This window comes from Amborella trichopoda, chromosome 8 (genome assembly GCF_054954075.1).
Source record: "Amborella trichopoda isolate Santa Cruz 75 chromosome 8, AtrichopodaSantaCruz75HAP2 v2.0, whole genome shotgun sequence".
Classification (NCBI taxonomy): domain Eukaryota; kingdom Viridiplantae; phylum Streptophyta; class Magnoliopsida; order Amborellales; family Amborellaceae; genus Amborella; species Amborella trichopoda.
The window spans coordinates 33,663,650-33,686,583 of NC_142343.1; the positions used below are offsets into that span (position 1 = coordinate 33,663,650).

The 22,934-nt window shown below is 41.9% G+C and overlaps 1 protein-coding gene across 1 annotated transcript in view; it reads left to right on the forward strand.

Moving 5' to 3' along the window:
• Positions 1-22,715, forward strand: part of LOC18423529 (DNA damage-binding protein 1) — a 34,955-nt gene extending 12,240 nt beyond the window's left edge. The window contains exons 8-19 of the mRNA XM_006828130.4: positions 14,058-14,133; positions 14,540-14,749; positions 14,871-14,977; positions 15,292-15,400; positions 15,808-16,008; positions 16,108-16,323; positions 16,741-16,851; positions 17,423-17,698; positions 18,045-18,319; positions 18,996-19,347; positions 20,051-20,335; positions 21,794-22,715. Coding sequence (XP_006828193.1) covers positions 14,058-14,133; positions 14,540-14,749; positions 14,871-14,977; positions 15,292-15,400; positions 15,808-16,008; positions 16,108-16,323; positions 16,741-16,851; positions 17,423-17,698; positions 18,045-18,319; positions 18,996-19,347; positions 20,051-20,335; positions 21,794-22,375 — 2,800 coding nt within the window. The 3' untranslated portion in view covers positions 22,376-22,715. The remainder of the gene's footprint in view (positions 1-14,057; positions 14,134-14,539; positions 14,750-14,870; positions 14,978-15,291; positions 15,401-15,807; positions 16,009-16,107; positions 16,324-16,740; positions 16,852-17,422; positions 17,699-18,044; positions 18,320-18,995; positions 19,348-20,050; positions 20,336-21,793) is intronic.
• The last annotated feature ends 219 nt before the right edge of the window (positions 22,716-22,934 follow it).

The following is a 22,934-nucleotide window of genomic DNA, read 5'->3' on the forward strand; positions in this document are numbered from 1 at the left end:
CCTCCTTGATGAAACCGGCAGCCTGAAGCTTATTCACCTCCACTTCTATTTGCATATATAGTTTGGCTCTAAACCTCCTTGCCTTTTGTTTCACAAGCTTGAAAGACAAGTCTATCCCGAGTCTATGTAATATGACTCGCAGATCAAGACCAAACATCTCATGATAATACCATGCGAAGACATCTCTATTGGCTAGAAGGAAGTTCGCATATTCTTCCTTTTCCTTAAGAGGCATAGCAGCTGAAATGAAAATTTGCCTCGGGTCGGTTTCATCACGCAGGTTGATTTCCTCCAGGTCATGCTTGTCCGCCATTCTCTAACGCCTTGGATGCACTCTCCACCTCCGGGTTGTCAAAGGATTGGGGATCAGATTGTTCCTGGGTTATTTCAAGGGCATCTGCATCTTGAGAATCATGGGGAGCTTCTCTTTCTTAGGCAGTTTTGGAAGAGGTACCCTCGAGAATTTGGGGTTCGTAGGAAGCAGGTAGTGAATCTTGAGATGTCGCCACATGGTTGTTTGATCAGCCATGGATGACTGTGGAGGTGGAAAGGTGGGCCCAGTGTAATCAAGGCCTTATCCCCGTGAATGCTGCATCGCGGTGGCCTCGAGGGCTGCAAGGGTGCCATCATGCCTTCACCATCCTTTAACCCTTGACTCGAGGCATGCTCATAGTCCATCGTTCTCATCATTTGGTTGATCTTGGGGACTGTAGAGATCGCATCTTGGAGGTGCTTTTGCATCTGCAAATCCCGCCTTTTGAGAAGACTCAAGCCCATCATGTCTCAGTGATTTTGCGATGAACCCAGGTAAAGGCTTGGAGGGGGGTGAATATTTGCACGACTACTTTGCCTTTGTCCATGAGTCGTAGTTTGGCGATAAGGCTCTCTCCTGATTGAATCAGTTCGACAGTACTAATCCTATCCTTGGTTTCGGTATGGGGAGCTTGAATGTCAGGGTTGGCTTTGGGAGGAGATGGTGGGTTGGCCGCACAGTGTGACACGCAACATCTTCTTGTAGCTTAGCGACTGAAATGACTAAGGTCTTTTGAGAAGCTGGTGCAGAGTTAGTCGTGGCAGGGCGACCTCTTCTTACAACTTAGCTACTGAGATGACTAGAGTCTTTTGGGGTGGTGATGAGTTTGCTGCGGTAGCATGACACGTGACCTCCTCTTGCAGCTTAGCAACGGTGATGACCAAGGTTTTTGACTTCTTGACATACATCACCCGGTCGGGCTTATTCGGCCTTTTGAGCGTGATGGCGACCTCCTTAGATTCCAGGATTGGCTCTGTTTGAGCCACCATCGGGGGTTGCTCTTGGACGTCGCAAGCAGATGAAGGTACCTATCCCTCATAGCACTGAGGCAGCACTACTTCAGGAGGTGAAGAGTAAGGTGGGTCCGCATCTATTGGAGTGAGGGGCTTCACTTTCCCACATCTCTTTTCTTCCTTAAACATTTATGCGAACATTTTTGCCACATGCTCGGCTTCGTCAGGGGTAGAGTTTCCAATTCTACTCACACCCTACATTGGCGTAGCCTCCATGGGTTGTTCTTGCTCCATTCGTCGCAACTCATTAGAAAATAGTACTTGGCACCGGTATAGTGCAACTCTGCAGTAGGGATTAGTCTTTTGTCAGCATATCGTGTATTGCCTTCTGTCCTGGCTATATTTGAAGCATTGATGGTGTGGATGGAACCACCCCATGATCATGGAGCCAGGGACATCTGAGCAACATGTTGTGGGAAGTATCCACGTCAATTACATGGAATTGAGCATATGCATTGAAGTCGCCGATCTTAAGTTGGGATATGTATGGTGTCAGCCGGCTTTTCTCTAGTTTGGTTGAACCCTTGGACTGTAAGATTTGAGGGCTGTAGGTGTTCAACTCCCAATCCCACACGTGTGAGAACCCTCTTTGGTATCAAGTTTAGTGCTTAACCTCCATGAAGTCACTAAGAACACCACCCTACTAGTACTTTACAAAAATTCCTAATCTCCATGAAAAAATGGATAAGGGCCTATCTTCCCAACGGAATTACCCAAAAAAAAAGAAAAGTAGACCTCCATCATGCATAATCTGGTTCATTGCTTGAGCATGTAACTCGCCAGTTACAAACAAAGGTCAGTTATTAAGCTTATCCCCAAGTTGGAGATCATCATCAGAGAAGGTAAAGACCATGCAATTGTCAAGGATGGCTAGATCTACTTCGACCTGTTCGACTTTGGCCTCAAAATCTTTGGGTTGGGCAAGAGCTTGTATTATACAGAAGTCCTGGGACAACATAAGGTCGTCGTAAATGCTCAACCATGGTGGTAGCCTTTTAAGGTGTCCGATCACATCATATTCGACTTTCTTTTTATCAGGACCAAGCGCAACCAGGTTCATTGTGGGCCTTGGAGGCAGGGTAAGTTCGCTTCGCTTGTGGAAGGGCTGGCTGTAGCCATTAGAGGAATTTGGGGAGGAGATTGACTAGACTGCGTAGGCAAAGGGGGAGCGGGTAAAGCTGGGTACTTTAGTAGGCTCGGTGGCCCATGGTACTTGACTAAAGCAGGTGGCCCACGGTATCTTAAGAGTGCCAGCTGCTTCGGCCTCTGAGGGGGTTAGAGTCTTCATCTCGACCTCCATTCGACTTGGTCAACCTCCATGGTTCTCCTCCCTACTGTGATGCTCACTGCATGACAAGCTTCATAAGAAGGGATGACTTTGTCTTCTTCTTTCATCATTTGCTCTCTCTCTTCTTCAGTAGGGCAAATGGCCTTCTTGGGCTTTGGATTCCCGAAGTGCTCAATAAGTTCCTTCCTGTCAACGAAGGCCATGGCATTGCCAACACTTAGAAATCCGGCTTTTCGAGCAACCATCTTCCTTATTTACTTGCGATTCTGCTGGTTGTGTTGCCCTGTTTCACCTCCATATTACGAGCATCGAAGTTTGGGTATTCAAGGGTGAATCTTGAGAGAGGCGCTTCAGGAAAGAATCGGTTCAAAGAGTCAGGGACAGAGGGGAAGAGAGCGTTTAGGGTCTTCACTTATATTGGACTGAGCCGGGTAGCTTTTGGGGTCAACCGTATTGGACACAAAGAGGCTTTTAACATCTTCACTCTCATTGAATGTGATTGGGGATCTTTTAACGTTGTAACCCTTGTTGGACGAAATCAGGCAGCTTTTTTATGTCATCAGCAAACTTAGACGGTTCTGGGGCCTTTTTAAGTCATCACCCATGTGGGACTTAAAGAGGCTTTTAATGTCTTCACTCTTATTGGATGTGATCGAGGACCGTTTAACGTTATAACCCTTTTTGGACGAGGTCAAGGAGCTTTTTATGTCATCAACAAATTTAGACGGTTCCGAGCGGCTTTTAGTGTCATCACTCGTGTTGGAGAGGTATAAGGATCTTTAAGGTCTTTACCACGGCAGGACCTAGATGATGAGCTTTTAAGGTCATCGCCTAACGTGGACCGATTGGGGTACTTTTAAGGTCTTCACCCATGTTGGACCTATAGAGGGTGCTGTTAAGGTCTTCACCCATGTTGGACTGGTGAGGGATGCTTTTAAATCTTCCCCACATCAGACTTGGCATGAATTGTACCTATTGGACCTATTGGGGGTGCTTTTTAAGGTCTTCACCCATGTTGGACCGTTTGGGGGTGCTTTTAAGGTCCTCACCCATGTTGGACTGGTGGGGGATGCTTTTAAATCTTCCCCACATCGGACTTGGCATGAATTGTATATGCAGAGGCCACATCATGGGTTGCCGTTCGGGGCATTTCCACGTGGGCAGTTGATTGATTGGTTTGCGACATTAAGATTTACTACGAGATGAAGTCATAGAGTGTGGGAAGAGGAAGGATTGGTGGAAGAAGTGCCTCCTCAACTGACGCCCTTAGGTTTTCTTCTTATGAAGGACTCTTCGTGCTCTTTTGTTCTTCACCTTCTTGGTAGTGTGGGAAAGGCCGGTGTTTGCACGATGGCATCGGTGCCATGTCGCATCCCCTTTTAAGGGTTTTCAGCGTACCATGCCCATGGTATAGTTGATAGGGATTAGAAGGTGGCGGTAGATCGTCGAGAGTGTGGGACTCAATGGGTATGTCTTCCTCTGGGATTGCATCTTTAGTGGGCCCACGGAATGTCAAGAGCAGTACTTCGGAGGGGGCCTCACATGGGTGATGGAGCCCCGGGTCGACTACAACTAGCTGGCCCCTAGGCATGAGCCGCCTTAGAATGAGCATAAAAGCCCGGCATCACGATAGATTGTGTCCCTTTTGTTGATGGTAGTGGCATCAGAGATCCTCACATTCTTGAGCAATGCTTGTGGTTCCTTTGGGGTACAAGGGCGATAGATCGTGTCCCTTTTGTTGATGGTAGTGGCAACAGAGATCCTCATACTGCTCGTGGTTCCTTTGGGGTACAAGGGCGAATCATGCCCTCCCTATTAGAATCGAGAACACTATGGAGAGGATATCGGGCTGCAATTCCTTTGGTTGGGCATTTCAGGGCTGATCTTGCTCAATGGTGGCCACATGAGATGTCGCAGCTGCTTTGATAGCTTTCTTGATGCCATCAAGATGAATTTGCCCCTTTTGGATTAGAGGGCTTCAATGTGGTCTTTAATGAGAAAGCAGTCTTCGATAACATGTCGCAACATCCTTTTGGAAGATGCAATAATTCTTGCGATCAGTTAGCCCTACTTGCTCGGGCATCCTTGGTGGTGGCAAGGATACCATATACCCTCATCGAGTAGCATTTGCAAGATCATGGGAGTCCAAGCGTGTCAAAGCCAAAGGTAGGTTTGTTAAGATCTTGGGGTGGAGGAACCCGATTCTGGACTTTTGGTTGTTGCGGCTTCTGTTGAGGCTGCTCTTGTGGTTTTAGCTGTGGAATTCCTATGGAAGTATTGATATTCAATGTTTTCATGGGAGTCTGCCCAGCTGGAACCTACGTGCACGTTGGGGTAGCAGTTACTGCTGCATTGACCGAACCCTTTTGTTAATTGTTGTGCAGGCCGATTGTTGAAATTCCAATTACATCCTCTACCTGAGGCCTGCAGGTGTGTACCACCATGATGTTTGAGCAAGCTCTTGATGCGAACAACCTTCGTGATGTTGCTGGCATAGGGATTAGGATTTGATGCTTCTACATGCAATGAAATCTCCTTTCGCATATTCCAGATGCATGTCTAGACGGCATCGGCCTCGGGCATTGGATTGCTTTGATATACTGCGAGGTCTCTCCACCTTTGGATAAATTTGTCTACCGGTTCACCCAGCTCGTGGGTAATGGTGAGGAGCTTAATGGCCTGAACTTCCCGTTCAACCTTGTAGAAATACGTGTAGAATTGATGCTTCATCTCGACCCAAGTGTGGGTCAAGTTTGGTGGCAATCGGGCATACCACTTGAAGGCGGGTCTCGACGAGGTTTCCACAAATTGGTGAAGGAGCAAGCGCTCATCAGACACAGACTCTTGACATGCGGGTACAAAGTGGGCTATGTTCTTCTGAGGCGAACCTGTGCCATTAAAGACTTGTAGTTTCCCCTTTTGGTATGTCAGCGAGTATGGGAGTTGATCGACATAAGCCAGGTGTGGCTTTTTGTACAACTCCGCCCCTTGTATTCCTGAGACTTGCATGTACCTCAACCTTTGTTCTATCATGGATTTGATAGCCTTGTGAGTTACTGCTGGTGCGGAGACGGGTGGGCCGACATGGCTGTGGAGTCAGGATGCAGAGGCACATGTGTCATTGGAGGTGGTGGGCCTCTTTGTACGTGCTCAAGCGATGGTGGCATGGTGGGTGAAATGCCCCCATGGTGGGAATTTGCCACTGGTTATCTCGCATTTTCAACTTCTTTGAGCCGTTCCGTAACTTGGTTCATAGCTTTTGTGAGATGCGCCAATTGATCTTCACGATCATCGTCGGCTTAGTTGACCATCATCACACCAGCTCACTCTTCAAGTGCCTGTATCTTGTGCATGGCAGGGGTTTGACTTTGCTTTGACACGTGCTCGGGTAACTTAGGAAGAAGGGCTTGAAGATGTCCACTTTGAGCTAGGGTCTGATGCAACCTCGCATGACGATTGGTTCTAGATGGTCCTAGGATTGAGGTTTGAGCTTATCTGGCTCTTCCTCATGAGCCTCGATTGTTAAGCAGTGGGCTTGAACATCCTCTTCTTGATCCACTCCCACCCTTAACTGGTAGAATGGATTGAGTTTCTCGAGGTCTCCTCGAGCATTGGGTGTCGTTGTTTTCTTCCCTTTAATAGGAATCTAGACACCTTGCTTCAGCTTAGTTTTCAAGTTTTGATAAACATGTTGAACTTGGAATTGCACAGGGGAGTCGAGGGGAGCTACTCGCTTCAAGCGAGTTGGGGCAAAAGCAATGAGCTTGGGTATCGTGTGGCTACATGGCGTGGAAGGCGTTGTTGTTGCTTTGATATGCCATCATGCCTTGCTTGAAGAAGGTTGGGATGAGGCGGCTTGACATGGGTGGTTTCTTGCTTGGGCTCTTCCTTAGGGGTTGGCGCGCAACATAGTGTGGGATTGAGTTAAAATGGTATTCTGGGGAAGATTTTAGAATACCAAGTGGTGAGAGGTTTAGGAGGCTGTGCCACGAGCTTAGGGATAGCCAACTCCGCTGTCCGGATGTGAAGGTGGTAAGGGGCATGTGCTTGCCTTTTACCATTTTGCCCCCATTAAGGGCTGATGGAATTTCGGCAGCATGACGACTGTCTCTGGCCTTCATGACGAACTCCATAGGTCTTGCAGTTCTCGTTCCCGGCATTCTCCGGCTTACAGCCTTAGATGTAGGCGGCTAAAGCTGGTGCACCGGAGTGGGTCGGGCTTTGCATGCTCCCCAGCCTCAAGGCGGGTGGGTATCATGAGATGGAATTGGAGGTTGAGGGTTTTGTGCCTCGGGCTTAAGGGTAGCGAACTCTGCTATCCGGATGTGAAGGTGGTTGGACACGTGCTTGCCTTTTAACCTTTTTCCCTAATTACGAGCTGACGAAATTTCGGCAGCACAACAGCCATCTCTGGCCTCATGACGAACTCTACAGGTGTCCCAATCCTCACTCCCGGCATCCTTGGGCTTATGGCCTTAGTTAAAAGCGACAGAGCGGGTGCATTGAAGTGGGCTGGGCTTTGGATGCCCCCAGCCTTGAGGCGGGTGACTGGGTGTGCATGGTGTAGGTTTGGGTGTTAGTCGGCTTGCAGCGCCGATGTTGCCCCTTGGAGCCCATAAGAACGATGATAAGGATGTTTAGAGGTGGTGGGGCTGCTTTCAAGCCACCTTTGTGTGCTTTAAGACTGGTGTGTGTGTGTGAGATGCATAGGTGTTGTGAGTGATGTGGGTGGCCTTGGGCCAACCCTGAGTGAGGAAGAGGGATCGGTGGCTAGGCCGCCAGTCTTGTGTGTGGGATGAGGGGGTGGCCTTGGAGCCACTCCTTGAAGAGGGATTGATGGTCTGGTTGCTGGTCTTAGGAGTATAGACTGGACGGGGGTGGCCTTAGGGCCACCCCTTGACAATGGATCGCGACTTGACTGGCGGCCATGTGAGGGAGTGAAGGGGTGGCGCCACTCCTGGGTGAAGAGGATGAGGGGGTGGCCTTTGAGCCCCTACAGGGTGGATCAGTGGCTAGGCTGTCGGTCGTGCGAGTGGAGAGTGTGGGGGGAGTTTGAGGCCACCCCTCAACTCAAAAAGGGCCGAGGCCCTAGGGCCACCCCTTGACAATGGATTGTGGCTTGACTGGCGGCCATGTGAGGGAGTGAAGGGGTGGCGCCACTCTTGAGTGAAGAGGATGAGGGGGTTGCCTTTGAGCCCCTAGAGGGTGGACCAGTGGCCAGGCTGCCGGTCGTGCGAGTGGAGAGTGTGGGGGGAGTTTGAGGCCACCCCTCAACTCAAAAAGGGCCGAGGCCCTAGTGCCAATGGTCGAGCCACCTTGCGCAAGGAAAATGGGGGCAATATGTTTGCTAAGAACCCGTCCCCTCTAGCGAAACCATTGGCTACAGGGATTATGAAGTCTTCGACCCACATGTATGGGGAGCACATGGACTCCATAGGTAGAGTGTCCTCATGGTTCGAAAAGTGAGCGCGGTGAGAGTGTGAACAAGAAGAATCAACAAAAGGTAGCTAGTTGGTCTGCTTCTCGCTTTGCCCCTTGCATGCGCTCATCTGCGCATGTGGGTGACCTCAGTTTCTGTGCGGTGTTTGCATGGATAAAACATGCAGTGCGGTGCGATGTCTAACCAACAACTTTAAATTTGATGTAGTAGTTACCTCAGATGTTCGGATTCGGATGCATATAGGTATTTCGCCCTCTTAGATCCTGATGCAAATAAAAATCATAGTTTTTTTTCTAATTTTTTAATTTTTACTTTTTTTTTTATTAATTTTAGTAAAGTTGTTATTTGAGATTTCATATTTCTTGAAGATTATTGTTGGCTTCTTTAGTTGTAGAGATTTAAAGGGTAGAATAGTAATTTTTTTATGGGAGTTGGTTCAGGTAAATTTTTATGAGGATGTAGTTTCTATTGTTGTGGGGGTTGAGGTGGTTATCTCTTAATGGGTCGATAAGCATCATGAAATGAAAAAGAAAGAAGAGATGAGGGAGAGTTGGAAAAGATATCGAACTTTCTTTTTACAAGATATGAAGTTAGAGAGCAGGGTGGGTTGAAAAGGTGGTACGTGGAGGATAGAGAGAGAGAGAGAGAGAGAGAGAGAGTTATTTTTGTTTGTGGGTTTTATTTATTTATTTATTTTAATGTCCCTTCTTTGTAATGGAGAGAATTGGTGATTGAGTAAAAATTTGATCTTGTGGAAAGATCTTGGGGTGGATTCCCTCTCAGACCCAGAGTGGGTATAATCTCTCAACCTTTTTTGTTTTATTTTTATTATTTTGGTTATTATTTTCTCCTTGCATCAGTTGGTATCGGAGCTCTGAGATCCATGCTGATCACAAATAACTGTTGATCTAGTTATGGAGCCTCTAGGGTAAATATTTGAGCGATTGGATCAAATATTTGAGAGACTCAAAGTAGACCTAGTAGAGCATACTAGCAAAGTAATAGAACAAGATCTATTAGATCTATTTCATAGATTGTAATCAAAGGAAAAAAAACATGAAGACTAGAAGATCAAGAATCAACACCCAGTCCAAGCATTAATCACGCATCACTGCTTGCTTCGAAAGTTGAGTTGATTGAGACTTATGAAATACAAACAGTGGAAGGTGTAAGAGATTTTTGCTTCACAATTGATTTTTTAAGCATATCATGACTTTGTTCGATTGGGATCAGCAATTAAAAGTTGAACAAGACAAGGGTGAAAATTTCCAATTGGAACAAAGTGAAGAATATATTATCATCATTCATCATCGTCGTCATCGTCATCATTTTAGCCTTTACTTGGGTTTGGCTACATGAATCCTGGTTTTCCATTCTGCTCTTTTAAAGGCTATAAATCCCTGTATCTTTTCGGACTACTTCCAACCACATCCTTTTGGGCCTATCCCTTGCCTTTTTAGTCCTTCCATTTGAGCTAAGTCGCACCTCTTAACAGGTGTTGTACTTGGTTAGTGCCACACATGGCCAGCCCACCTAAGTTTACTCTCTTTCATTTTCTCGCCTATTGGTGCTATGCCTAAATTCTCTCGAACAGATTCATTTCGAATTCTATCCCTTCTTGTCTTACCACTCATCCATCTCAACATCCTCATCTTTGCTACACTCATTCTATGGGTATATTGTGTTTTGGCCGTCCAACATTTTGCCCTATAGAACAAAGCTGATCTCACCACTGTCCTATAGAACTTGAGCTTCAGCCTTATAGGTAGATCACATAAAATTCCAGTTGCACATCTCCAATTCGCCCACCCAGCTCTAATTCTGTGTGCAACATCTTCCTCGATCTCTCCATTTTCCTGGATTATCTATCCAAGATATCGAAAGTACTGTCTTTTTTATACTTCCTGGCCGTCAAACTTATCTACTTCCTCGTATGTACTCTTATTATTACTAAACTTGCACTACATATACTATGTCTTAGTCCGACTAATGTTAAAACCTTTGGATTCTAGAGCATCCCTCCAAAGTTCTTTGTGATGACGCTGTTTCGGGTCTCATCAATCAAAATTATGCCATCTGCGAACAACATGCACCATGATACTTCATCCCATAGGTGCCTTGTTAAGTCATCCATAATTGAGACAAAGAGGTACGGACTCAATGTTGACCCTTGATGCAAATCTAGTGTCACTGAAAATTCACCGAAGTTGATGTGGTGTTTAGAGACGCATTTCTTTTCCAACACCTGCCTAATCAAATTTTGATGTACTCTATCATAAGCTTTCTCTAGATCAATAAAGACCATGTAGAGGTCTTTTTCCTTCGCCCTAAACTTCTCTATTAGTTGCCTAAGTAGGAAAAAGTGGAGAAGATAATGACGGAAAATTTTCGAATTCGATTAGCTTGAGGTCGAGCTTCTCCCAACCACGGGAGAATGAAAGGAAAATTTTTGAATTCGATAAGCTTGAGGTCGAGCTTCTTCCAACCATGGGAGAATGAAGCAAAATAAAACTCGGGGTTTTTTAATTTTTTAATTTTATATTTTTTTAATTTTAGAAAAGGTGTTATTTGAGATTTCAGTTTTCTTTAGGGTTATTATTTTTAGTTGTAGACATTTAAAAGGTAGAATAATAAATTCTTTATGGGAGTTGGTTAGGATAGATTTTTATGATGTCTGTGTGTGTGTGTGAGAGAGAGAGAGATAGAGAGGGAGAGAGAGAGAGAGAGAGAGAGAGAGAGAGATAATGTTATTCTTGTTTGTGGGTTTTATTTATTTATTTTTCAAGTAAGTGCATTTAAAGGGAGATGTCCCTTCCTTGTAACAGCGAGAATTGGTAATTGTGTAAAAAGTTGATCTTGTGAAAAGATCTTGGGGTGGACTCCCTTGCAGAGCCAGAGAGGGTATATCTCTCAACCTTTTTTATTTTATTTTTATTATTTGGGTTATTATTTTCTTCTTGCATCAGATCCCGACATAGAGTTGCCACGGAAAGCCCTTTGATGTCGCTTGATGGACATGGTTTGACTGGACTCCCTCACGTTTGGTGTCCTTGAGGTCGCACACTCGTAATGGTTGGTGTGTACTATGTGCTTTTATGGTTTGGCTCGGATGGGGTTGAGGCTGGGTTTGGTTCGGGGTTGCGGCTGTGGTTTGGTGAGTGTGACGTGTGGGTCTTGGATGGGTTGAGGCGCCTAAGGTTGGGTAGTGGGTCGGCTTGGTTTAGGTGTAGGCTAGGCTAGTGGATAGAGAGTGGGTTGATCGGAATCCGACAGAATTCTGGTAGCACCTCCCCTTGGGGGGGGGGGTAGATGACGAGAAAATGTGCTCGGCGAGTAGCCAAAGCACCTCTAAGGAATCCGCAGTCGGGGTTCGTTGGGTCAAGCCCACCCCGGAGTTGCTTTGGAAGAGCCTACATAAAGAGGGCTGGTCTAAGTGGGTTAGGTGGGTGTAGGGAGTATGGTAGGTATGGAGTAGGATAAGGTGTAGGATAGGGAGTAAGCTAGGCTGGTCTCGGGAGTATGGTTTGGTGGGTAGTGGGGACTAGGGAGTATGGTAGGTTTGGAGTAGGATGGGGTGTATAGTTAAATATGGGGAGTGGTGTAGGTTCAACAGTAGGGTAGGGAGTAAGGTAGGATGTGGGCTGGGTGGTTGGGTTAAGGAAGTGTGGATAGGTTAGGGTTTAGGAGGCCCTTGGTTAAGTGTATAGACTTAACCAAGGTGGGTTAAGGGTTGGGTTATGCTAAATAGCAGTAACTAACCTAGGATTAGGGGCTATGGGGTAGAACTGTTTCGCAAAATATTTCTCTCCTTTTTTCGAAGTGATAAGAGTTTCATTAACACTCAAGGCAAAAAGACCTCATTCCTCCTCTTATTTTTTTGTTACATGAGTTAAGGGTTTATATAGAGCTTCCCCTTCAAACAAGGGTGGATGCTCAAAACTCGAAGGAAATGAGTATAAAGAATAGTCACAAAGATCATAGAAATGGCATGCCCGCTGCAAAAGGCAGATGATCTCTGGGTAATCTTCTGAAAATTGCCAAATCGACCTCCTTTTGGCAAATTTTTTAAGTCTCTATGATGGACCTGATCGAACCACTCATCCAAAAATCTAGCTCATCATCTTGGCTGCACCTCAAAACATGCTATATATCTTAGAATAACTGAAAATTAAGTTACTTTCCAAAATGCATTCTATCTTTTAGGAAAGTCTCCGACTTCAATCCAATCCTTTGATTTCTTTGGCCATAGTACAAGTTCACCATGAGCTTAGTCAATCAGCATAACCCATTCAATCTTTATTTTTTATTAAGACACGTGCCACACACGTACCATAGTCAATCCGTGCCTTTCACCAAGTTTTGACCCATCTGGATATCATCTGACCCATTTGGTCAAGTTCACTACGAGAGGCGCTCGTGCCCTCTATTGGCCTTGTGGGGAAGTTCACAAAGCTATCTCTGCACATCTGCAGACTTTGTGATTTCTTGAGGAACCCTTAGTCATACCTTAAATAAGACTTTTACCAATTTTGAATGCATGCCTCACCGTGAAACTGATTTCATCCATGTACTTCCCCAAATCCTATGAAATTTTGGACCTTTCCACAAAATTTGAAATGGTTTGGAAACCATTAGATCTAAATTGTTGAGTTCATCTAGAGTATTATTCATGGCATCGTAGCCTTGCGGTGAATCTGAAAAATCCTTCATTTCGATGTCCAAATTACCTGATCTTTGGCTTATGGCTCTATTTTGACTTTTCAAGGACTATGCCAAGGTTTCAAGTTATTTGAAGATCCTCATCAGGGTTTTCCAGGCTGAGGACTTTATGGTCATTACATAAATTGTTTAAAGTCGATGCAAAATCACCCTAAACACTATCATCCTCTAAGGATGGATTTGGATTTCATTATTGGACTATACTAATGTATGGACCATGTGGGTATGTGGTTGGATTCACCAGATGAATGATTGGGTTCCACATCATTTTTTATCAATGTTATGGTTGATAAGAATAAAGCACTGTACAAATCATTAGAGGTTTAACTAAAACCGAGATATGTGGCTCTTCCTAATCAGACCTCCTCCTGTTGGAAAACAGGACAGTATACATCAGGTTACTCTATCTAGTTCTACTTCGATTTGTGTTTTCTGATGTCATATTTGAAGTAAACCAGAAACATCTATACTTATGCTGAAAAATTCTTCCTGCCAAAAGAGAACAGTATTACGCCAAAGAGAAACAAGGTAGCATCTGTACAAGCATTCAAACTTACATAAAAAGACCTGACAAAAACCCTAAAGCTGGCTTACTTCTGCGTAATGTCTTATGCTACCTGTCTTTTTTCATGGAAACTATTCAACTTAGTATGGAATGGTTGTCGGCATTTCGTTTACTTCTTTCTCAAACCAAACTGTGGGGCTTTTTAGTGACAATTCCCCAGGTTTCATTTTTCCTGAGATCCTGGATTTCTCTCTCTTAGGGCTCTCTTCTTTCCGAATTCTTTGGAAGAACACCAAATAAGGTTACTCCACAGTAAAATACTTATTCTGGTCTTTCAAAATTATATGCTCCAAAATGTTTATTCTCAAAAAGAATCTGTAGAATCTGTTAATTTTGAGACCTTTTATTTTCACTTGCTTGAGTTTAATAGAAGCCCATAACAATCCCTATTCCTTTTAAAACATGCTCTTGTTGGAAATCATGTTGGTTGTTCTTTGAATTTCCGTTATTTAAATTATCCGTTGCTATTCCAAAAGCTTTTGTGCTTGTTTCTTGGGGCATATTCACTGTGTAAAACACTCCTGTACTGACCTTGAATTTGGGGAGGCTGTTTATATTGTTTTCTCTTTTCAGCATTTACTTTGCCACCAGCATAATGCAGTTGCTTCATTTCCATTATCAGATATGGCATGTACTTTATCCTTTATTTATCTCTCGCACCATTTTCTGTCATATATATCAGTTCATTGAACATGTCTTAACCAATTTTCTTATTTCAGACTAGAAGAGCTTCAAGTTTTGGATATCAAGTTTCTCTACGGCTGTGCAAGGCCTACAATTGTTGTCCTTTATCAGGTAATCCTCATTGTCATTATGTTCTATATATTGCCTCTTACATCTGTTATTTTAGACTTATTTACATGAAAAATACTTGCACGATATTAAATGCTTCTGAAAGTCTACTTATTGCTCCTTCCTCTGTGGGTTCTGCATGTTTTGTAATTGTAAGGATGATTCTTGATTTGGTTATATCATGCTTGTGAAACTAAAATTACTCTGACTTGTACTTGCACTGGGCATTTTTGTTCCATTTTTTGTTCCCCTGTAGCTCCTGTTTTACAATGATAAGCCTATGTTTTCATGTACATACTATTAAATCAGGGCATACTATCACAGCAATAAGAGGAGTAATGTGGATAAGTGTATTACCATTATTTCTAATCAAACTAGCTCATAACTGATTCTTTATGTGTGACAACAGGATAATAAAGATGCTCGGCATGTTAAAACTTATGAAGTTGTTATTAAGGATAAGGATTTTGTTGAGGGTCCATGGTCCCAGAATAATCTTGATAATGGCGCTGGTCTGTTGATACCTGTTCCCATGCCTCTGGGTGGTGTTATCATTATTGGAGAGCAGACCATAGTCTATTGCAGTGCGTCTGTATTTAAAGCTATCCCAATCAGACCAGTAAGGATGTTCTTTTTTTTTTAACCAGTATATTGATGTCTTATTCATGTTACTTGAGATCTTCTAGTTTTATATTATATTAGAATTTTCTTGCTTAATTCATATGGTCTCTATCCTGCAGTCTATCACAAGAGCCTACGGGAGAGTTGATGCCGATGGTTCCCGGTATCTGCTTAGTGATCATGCTGGACTGTTGCATTTGCTTGTTATCATCCATGAAAAAGAAAGGTGGCCATAAAATCAATCGTTGTTATATCATATTTATATCCATGATTTAGTTTATCAAATTGGCTTATCTTTTTAGTTTACATTTTTGGTTGTGGTCAGCCTTTTAATAGAACCAAGCTCTTTTTCATTTCATCAAAATTTTCAGTGAGTTTAAGATCCAATCTAATCATATTAAATGATGACTCACCTTTTTGTAGCTCATTCCAGCAGTTCAAACCAAAGTCATCATCGGTATTACTGGAATTTTTTATTTTTATTTTTATCTGAGTGAAAAGGAAAATCTGAAGAATGTTTTGTTCTGACTTATCTTTCAGGGTTACTGGGCTCAAATCGGAGCTTTTGGGTGAGACATCTGTTGCCTCCACAATATCCTATCTTGACAATGCTTTTGTATACGTTGGTTCTAGCTATGGGGATTCTCAGGTATGCTGCCACAGAAATAAAGTGACACATTGAATTATTAGCTTTTAATCCATTATATATGGATATTTATTCAAACTCATTAAATTTGCATGTAAGGTGACTATGATGAAAGGCTTTTTGCATGTGTTGTGCCAAACTGGGGTTGCTTCTTTTTTTTGTCTCTTTGATTACTTGAGTTAAGTTGTTTTTAAGATCTTTGTCCCAACGTGTACCAATTGGAACTTGAGGGCATTTGCGATGTGGCACATAGTGGTTTGTCCAATATGTAGTGTTACTACAAATACTGTTGTTTTTTTTTGTTTCATGGTCATTGTGGTTTCACATTCTTGGGGTTGTGATTACTGATTAGAGAATGAGTTGTTGATTAAAGCACTGCCAATCTGTACTAACCAATGCAACCTTTACAGCTTATAAAGCTTAATTTGCAACCTGATGCAAAAGGTTCGTATGTGGAAGTTCTTGAAAGGTATGTAAATTTGGGGCCTATTGTGGATTTCTGTGTTGTGGATCTCGAGAGGCAAGGGCAAGGCCAGGTTGTGACCTGCTCTGGAGCATTTAAGGATGGATCTCTCCGAGTTGTCCGGAATGGCATAGGGATCAATGAGCAGGTTTCTTTTTATTTCAATGATATTCATTTCTTTATGAGGTTGTGTTTGCAACCCTCTGCGTAATCTCCCAAAGAGGGTGACGGTTTTAACTTTGTATAGGCATCAGTGGAACTCCATGGCATAAAAGGAATGTGGTCATTACGATCTGCAACTGACGATCCCTATGATACCTTCTTGGTTGTCAGCTTTATCAGTGAGACTCGTATTCTTGCAATGAATACAGATGATGAGTTAGAAGAAACAGAGATTGAAGGATTTCATTCTCAAGCACAAACTTTATTCTGTCAGAATGCCGTACACAATCAACTTATTCAGGTGAGCTTGAATATCTTGTGTTATGTTCTTCCTCTTGTGGTATAAATATATTCTTCATTAATTAAATTAATACCAATCTATGGTTTTACCTAGAGACTCATTTTCAAACAAATGATTTCAAAAAAACAGAGACTCATTTTCAAAGAGTGAATGGGGAGCACAATAATTTCTGATCTGTTGCTTATAATTTTTCGGTTCCTAATTGTGTACTGTTTTGTATTTACAAAAGCTTATAATATTGTCCACTTCTGCTAATTTCGCCTTTGTAATGTTTTTTTTTTTTACAGAAAGCCCTTAATATTTTCTCCTTTAACCAGATTAGGTGGTTGAGAAGATGATTGGTACATATGACAAATTGAGTATCTTGTTCAAATGTGAAATTAAATGCATATATGCATATGTTTCTTTGCTTTACAGGTGACTGCTCAATCTGTACGGTTGGTAAGTTGTTCTTCTAGGGAACTGCTGAATGAATGGAAAGCTCCATCAGGATTTTCTGTAAATGTTGCTACAGCTAATGCCTCGCAGGTACTTTTCTGACTATGTAATATAAACTTTAAAGCCCTACAACTTCTGGCGGTGTTATTGGATTGACTGCATCAATTTTATTCAGCGTTTTATAATTTATAGCGTGCAAAACTTTTGCTTCTTGCAAATGTCAACCATTTCCATTTTTACTTGTGTCAATGCCATAGATGCTTACCTGCTTTTAATTTCTTTTGTTGCTTCTTGCTTGCCTCATTAGACCACCACTTCTCTTTTCAGGTTTGCTTCTTGCTAATGTCAATTATTTTGTGCTTGTGTCAATGTTCTAGAAGCTTACCTGTTTTTTTATTGCTTTTGTTGCTTCTTGCTTGCCTCATTAGATCACCATTTCTCTTTTCAGGTTATCTTCCTACCATGGTACTTTTGGATCTTGGCATTTTCCCATAACATATCATTTCATTTTTGGGTTATTAAAGATCTTTTCTTATTCACTTAATTGTTAGTTGCATGCTTGAATGCTGAGTATTGCTTCCTTCTGCTACTAACAAGTGTACTGATTTGCCTGAGCAATTCAGGATGAATAAATTTTGGTGATATCTCTATCGTGTAACAGGTACTGTTGGCCACTGGTGGTGGTCACTTAGTTTACCTGGAAGTTGGGGTGGGAATCCTAACTGAGGTGAAACATATACAACTGGAGTATGAAATATCTTGCCTGGACATAAATCCTATTGGTGAAGATTCCAAGTTTAGTAAACTGGCAGCAGTTGGAATGTGGACGGATAATAGTGTTAGGATATTTTCTCTTCCTGGACTCGATCTGATTGTAAAAGAGCTTCTCGGTGGAGAGATCATCCCTCGCTCTGTACTCCTATGTGCCTTTGAAGGGGTATGTGACATTTCAGTCTTTTATTCTTCAGAATTGGCAAATGTTACTTCTTTGCTTTTCAACTTGGTGTCTGGGTTTGAGAATGGCATGGGGTCTTGGCGGTAGTATTGCCGAGCCTCATGATGAGGCCACTGACTCCATTCTCACCAAATGATAGGGGCCCAAATCCCCACTAACTTACCACTTTCTATTTGCCCAAAAAAAAAGCTTGGTGTCTGGGTTTTCATCACTATTTACTGTGTACATGACAATTTTCTTAGGAGGAAAAGCTTGATTTGCAATGATTGAGGTATGGATTGTTATGTGTGTATCTGCAATGACCCCATGTCTTTGTTTCCCTTTACAGGTATCTTATTTGCTGTGTGCCCTTGGGGATGGGCATTTATTCAATTTTTTATTGAACGTGAATACTGGTGAATTGTCTGATAGGAAGAAGATTTCGCTTGGGACACAACCTATCACACTCCGCACTTTCTCGTCCAAAAATACTACACATGTGTTTGCCGCATCAGATAGACCAACTGTCATCTACAGCAGTAATAAGAAATTACTTTACAGCAATGTAAATTTGAAAGAAGTCAATCATATGTGTCCTTTCAATTCTGCTGCTTTCCCTGACAGGTGCTTACCTTCCTCCAAGCTTAGACATGTATGTGTTGGGGTTAAGTTTCCTGACTTAGGAAGCATTCTGGATGTGTATGTTATTGTGATTCCATTACCTCTGGTTCTATACTCTTTAACTAGTTGTTTTTCTTGACGGCAGTTGCTACAAATGCTTTCATTTGTTAAATAGCTATCTGTAGGGCTTTGCTCACAATTTGTCAGTTTGATATGTAGTTCATTTACACTTTCCATAACGGGAAATGTATATGGAAAAACGATGCTAGAATGCATATATGATAGTCTCATCCTAATGAAGTGTGATCACTTATCACAATCTCCTATTCTTACTTATGAAAACTCTGGAATTCGATTTACCTTTATGGTTCTCTGCATTCCTTTGTTTAGATGAAACTAATTGCATTATTGCATAATCTTGTATTTATGATTCTCGATTTTTCATCTATGTTTAGCCTAAGAGTCACTTGCGTTTCTACCCTACTATGTTAAGCTGTCTCCTATGGTTACTATAAAATGACCTTAAATAGCCATTTTGTGGTTCCAAAAATAAACCCAATTTTGAAAATTTATTCGTGACTTTTTAAGGGCTATATTATTAAATCAAGCCTTTTTTTTTTATTAAGCAAAGCAAACATATTCTATGCTTGTAACAAGTCAACATGGATTTGTTGTGCAGCCTTGCTATTGCAAAAGAAGGTGAACTCACTATTGGTTCTATCGATGATATCCAAAAGCTTCATATTCGTGCCATACCACTGGGAGAGCATGCCCGCCGCATCTGTCACCAAGAACAAAATCGGGCTTTTGCTACCTGCAATGTGAAGTATTCTCAGTCGAATATGGATGAGTCCGAGATGCACTTTATACGTCTATATGATGACCAGACTTTTGAAATCTTATCATCCTATCAGCTTGATACTTACGAAAATGGCTGCTCTATTCTTAGTTGTTCCTTTACAGATGATAGCAATGCTTATATCTGTGTTGGGACTGCATATGTTTTGCCTGAAGAGAATGAACCCAGCAAGGTGAGAACATGGGTTCAGATACTTAAACCAGGGTGATGTGTGTGTGCGTGCTTGTGCATGTGTGTGTGTGCGCGCACACACACATGCGCGAGTGTGCACCCATTCGTGTGCACGTTTTGTGTTCTCGTGTGTGTGTGCGCACATGCGCAAGTGTGTGCATCCATGCATGTGTTGTGTGCACACCCATTTGTGTTCTCACGTGTGTGCACGTGTGCATCGGTCCATCTATTCTTCATTGTCCATCAAATCTCTAGAGCAGCCAGGAAGTAGAGAACAAACCGTGAATTTGCGTAACACACAAGAATACAATAGTTTGTTGGGTCATCAGGTCATCATAGCCAGTGAAATGATGGATGATTGGATGATTGGAGTATTGGATGGTGATGGAGACAGCCCGAACAGCACATGACCCCAATGACATTTCCCATTTAATCCATAAGCATCCATTGTGGTGATGTCTTTGATGGATTACATGTTTTCCATAGCTTATTGCATTATTTGAATACTTTCCCTTCATCAATATCTTAACTTGTGGATCATATGATCAATTTATAAAGCTAGTGTCTAGCAAACGTCTCTTAGAAATACTTCATTATTACTACAACTTCTAAAATCAGGCAGCTTGAGGTTTGGATGAATTTGCAATGTTTTGATGTCGCATCCTTCCTTTTGTAAACTACATTGAATTCGGTACATTTTGTAGGGTCGGATACTTGTTTTTGTGGTGGAAGATGGGAAGTTAATGCTGGTAGCAGAGAAAGAAACTAAAGGGGCAGTGTATAGTTTAAATGCCTTCAATGGGAAATTATTGGCAGCCATCAACCAAAAGATACAGCTCTACAAATGGATGCTCAGAGATGATGGTTCACGTGAGCTGCAGTCGGAATGTGGGCACCATGGACATATACTTGCTCTCTATGTTCAAACTCGTGGAGACTTCATTGTAGTGGGTGACCTTATGAAGTCTATATCCTTGTTGATTTATAAGGTATGTTATTTCTACTGTTGTAGGTTTTTGGTGTATATGTCATTGCAGTTAATGGGAACTTATACCAAGGCCAAAACCAGTCCTTTCCTAGTGATGGTTGGCTGTGGATTATTTTGAGTGGGGCCGTCAGGGAGATTCTCCTAGGTACAGTAAGTTTCTGATCAACCGTCAGTGGGAATGGATGGTGAATGTAGCCTGTATTATTATATACGTAGTTTATTGTATCTATGGTATACTTCCATGGATCTATTCTATTATACTGGATCTCACAGTTATGGAATCATCACTATAATGAAGTTTCATGGTAGCATTCTTCAATATTCTTTTCGGTTTTATGGTAGCATTCATTAATATTCTTCTCCTGTTTCATTACTATTTTATGCACTGGAAGAAGGGACCAAAACAGAGAAGAAACATAGGCATGGTGAAATAAACTTTGAATCTTGGATGAAAAAATTGAGTAAAAGTGATGGATCACCCATCTGACAGGGTTCCCATGTTTGCACATCAGTCTTAGTTTATTTAAAGAGCAATTGTTGGTTGCCTGCCAAAAAAAGCCAATATTAGCAATGAAATCCTCCCAAAGAAATCTCACGTCCAGATTCTTCAAGCACTTGCATAGATTTTGATCTCTCTCTCCCTCTCTCTCTCTCTCTCTCTTTATATATATATATATATATATATATATGAAAGTGTTGAGATTAGCCAACTAGCTCATAGAATATATGAGTCCAACGACCCAGATTGAATCTGGGCCAATTTGATGGTCACGATCTCATTTCGTATTTTAATTTTAATTTTTTTCTATTAATTTAAATAACTTTAAATTTTAGACGTGTATTCTTTTCAGCAAGGCGCACCTGATAAAAATATTTTAAAAATAATTAACAAAAAATAAATTGATCAAAATACCCCCGAAACTTTTTAAGAGTAATTTGGTCAATTTATTTCTTGCAAATTATTTTTTTGATATTTTTATTAGGTTCTCCTATTTTTGAAGAATATACGTTTAAAATTTTAAAATATTTGGATTCATAAAAAAAAATTAAAATACGAAATGAGGTCGTGACCGTCAGATCGACCTAGATTCAATCTGAACCGTTGGGCTCATATGCATACATATGTTCATTTGAGCTTGTGGACTAATCTCAATATTTTCCATCCTAAGTTCAGGTAAAGGGGGTGGGTTGTGTTAGGTAGGCAGTCAACATAAAACTTTACCAAAATGTCTTATGAATTCGGAATATATGAGGTGCGTTTGGTTAGGTAGGTAATCAAATAAAACTTTGCCAAATTTGGAATGTATGACATTGTTGGAAGTAGTGAGAAAATATATGAAGATTTATGACCTCATTGAGGGTATTAACCCATAATAGAGCAGAAAGACGGACCAGGATTAGTGTAGCCAACTTCAATTAGTTATTTTTCCATTTAAGATCACAATTCTCTTGGTGGCAGCACGAGGAGGGTGCAATCGAGGAGCGGGCCCGTGACTACAATGCGAGCTGGATGACAGCGGTTGAGATACTTGATGACGACACCTACCTTGGTGCTGAGAACAACTTTAACCTCTTTACTGTGCGCAAGAACAGCGATGCTGCGACGGACGAGGAGCGTGGCCGCCTCGAGGTCATAGGAGAATATCACCTTGGTGAGTTCGTTAACCGCTTCCGCCATGGATCCCTCGTCATGCGACTTCCGGACTCCGAATCCTCCCAAATACCCACCGTCATTTTTGGAACTGTTAATGGCGCGATCGGGATTGTCGCCAGTCTTTCTCAGCACCAATTCAAGTTTTTCGAGAAATTGCAAGGTTGTCTTGTTAAGGTGATCAAAGGAGTTGGGGGCCTGAGTCATGAGCAGTGGCGCTCATTTAACAATGAGAAGAAGACAGCAGATGCACGGGGGTTTCTTGATGGGGACCTCATTGAGTCGTTCCTCGATTTGAGTAGGGCCAGAATGGAGGAGATATCAACAGCCATGAGAGTTCCTGTGGAGGAGCTATGCAAGAGGGTCGAGGAAATGACTAGATTGCATTGACAAAAGCGAGGTAGCATTACATTGTATTCTCCCATCTTATGTATTTTTGCTAGATTTTCCTTTACTTTTTCTTGTTATTTTGTCCTGTTCTTTCTTTTGTTTTCTTGGGTAAGAAATGTGCGTGGTCTAAGATTTTTTTTTTTATATAGTTTTTTTGTTATGGGGGGGGGGGGGAAGTCCTTTCTTTTGAAAGGAAAAAGTTTATATAAGGTTGCAATCTTAGAATGTAGAATTACATATCCAAGGTTGTTTTAATGTTGTTAAACTTTCTAATTGATCATCTCAACATCAAGATGTATGAATACGAAGAAAAAAAAAAAAAACGATTTTGGGTCTCAAATATAGTGCATCTTGCAACGTAGACCGTTTATTTTTAAGATTTTCATATATTTATAGATCTATTTGTTTTTGGAGTTTAAAACTTTTTAGTTAGATATGAAAATAGATTTTGAGATAATTTTAATAATTTGTTTTTACCAAAATTACATGTTATGATAAAATTTGGAGGTGCGCTTTAATTGGATTGTTTAAGGCTACAACATTATAGAAACCACATCTT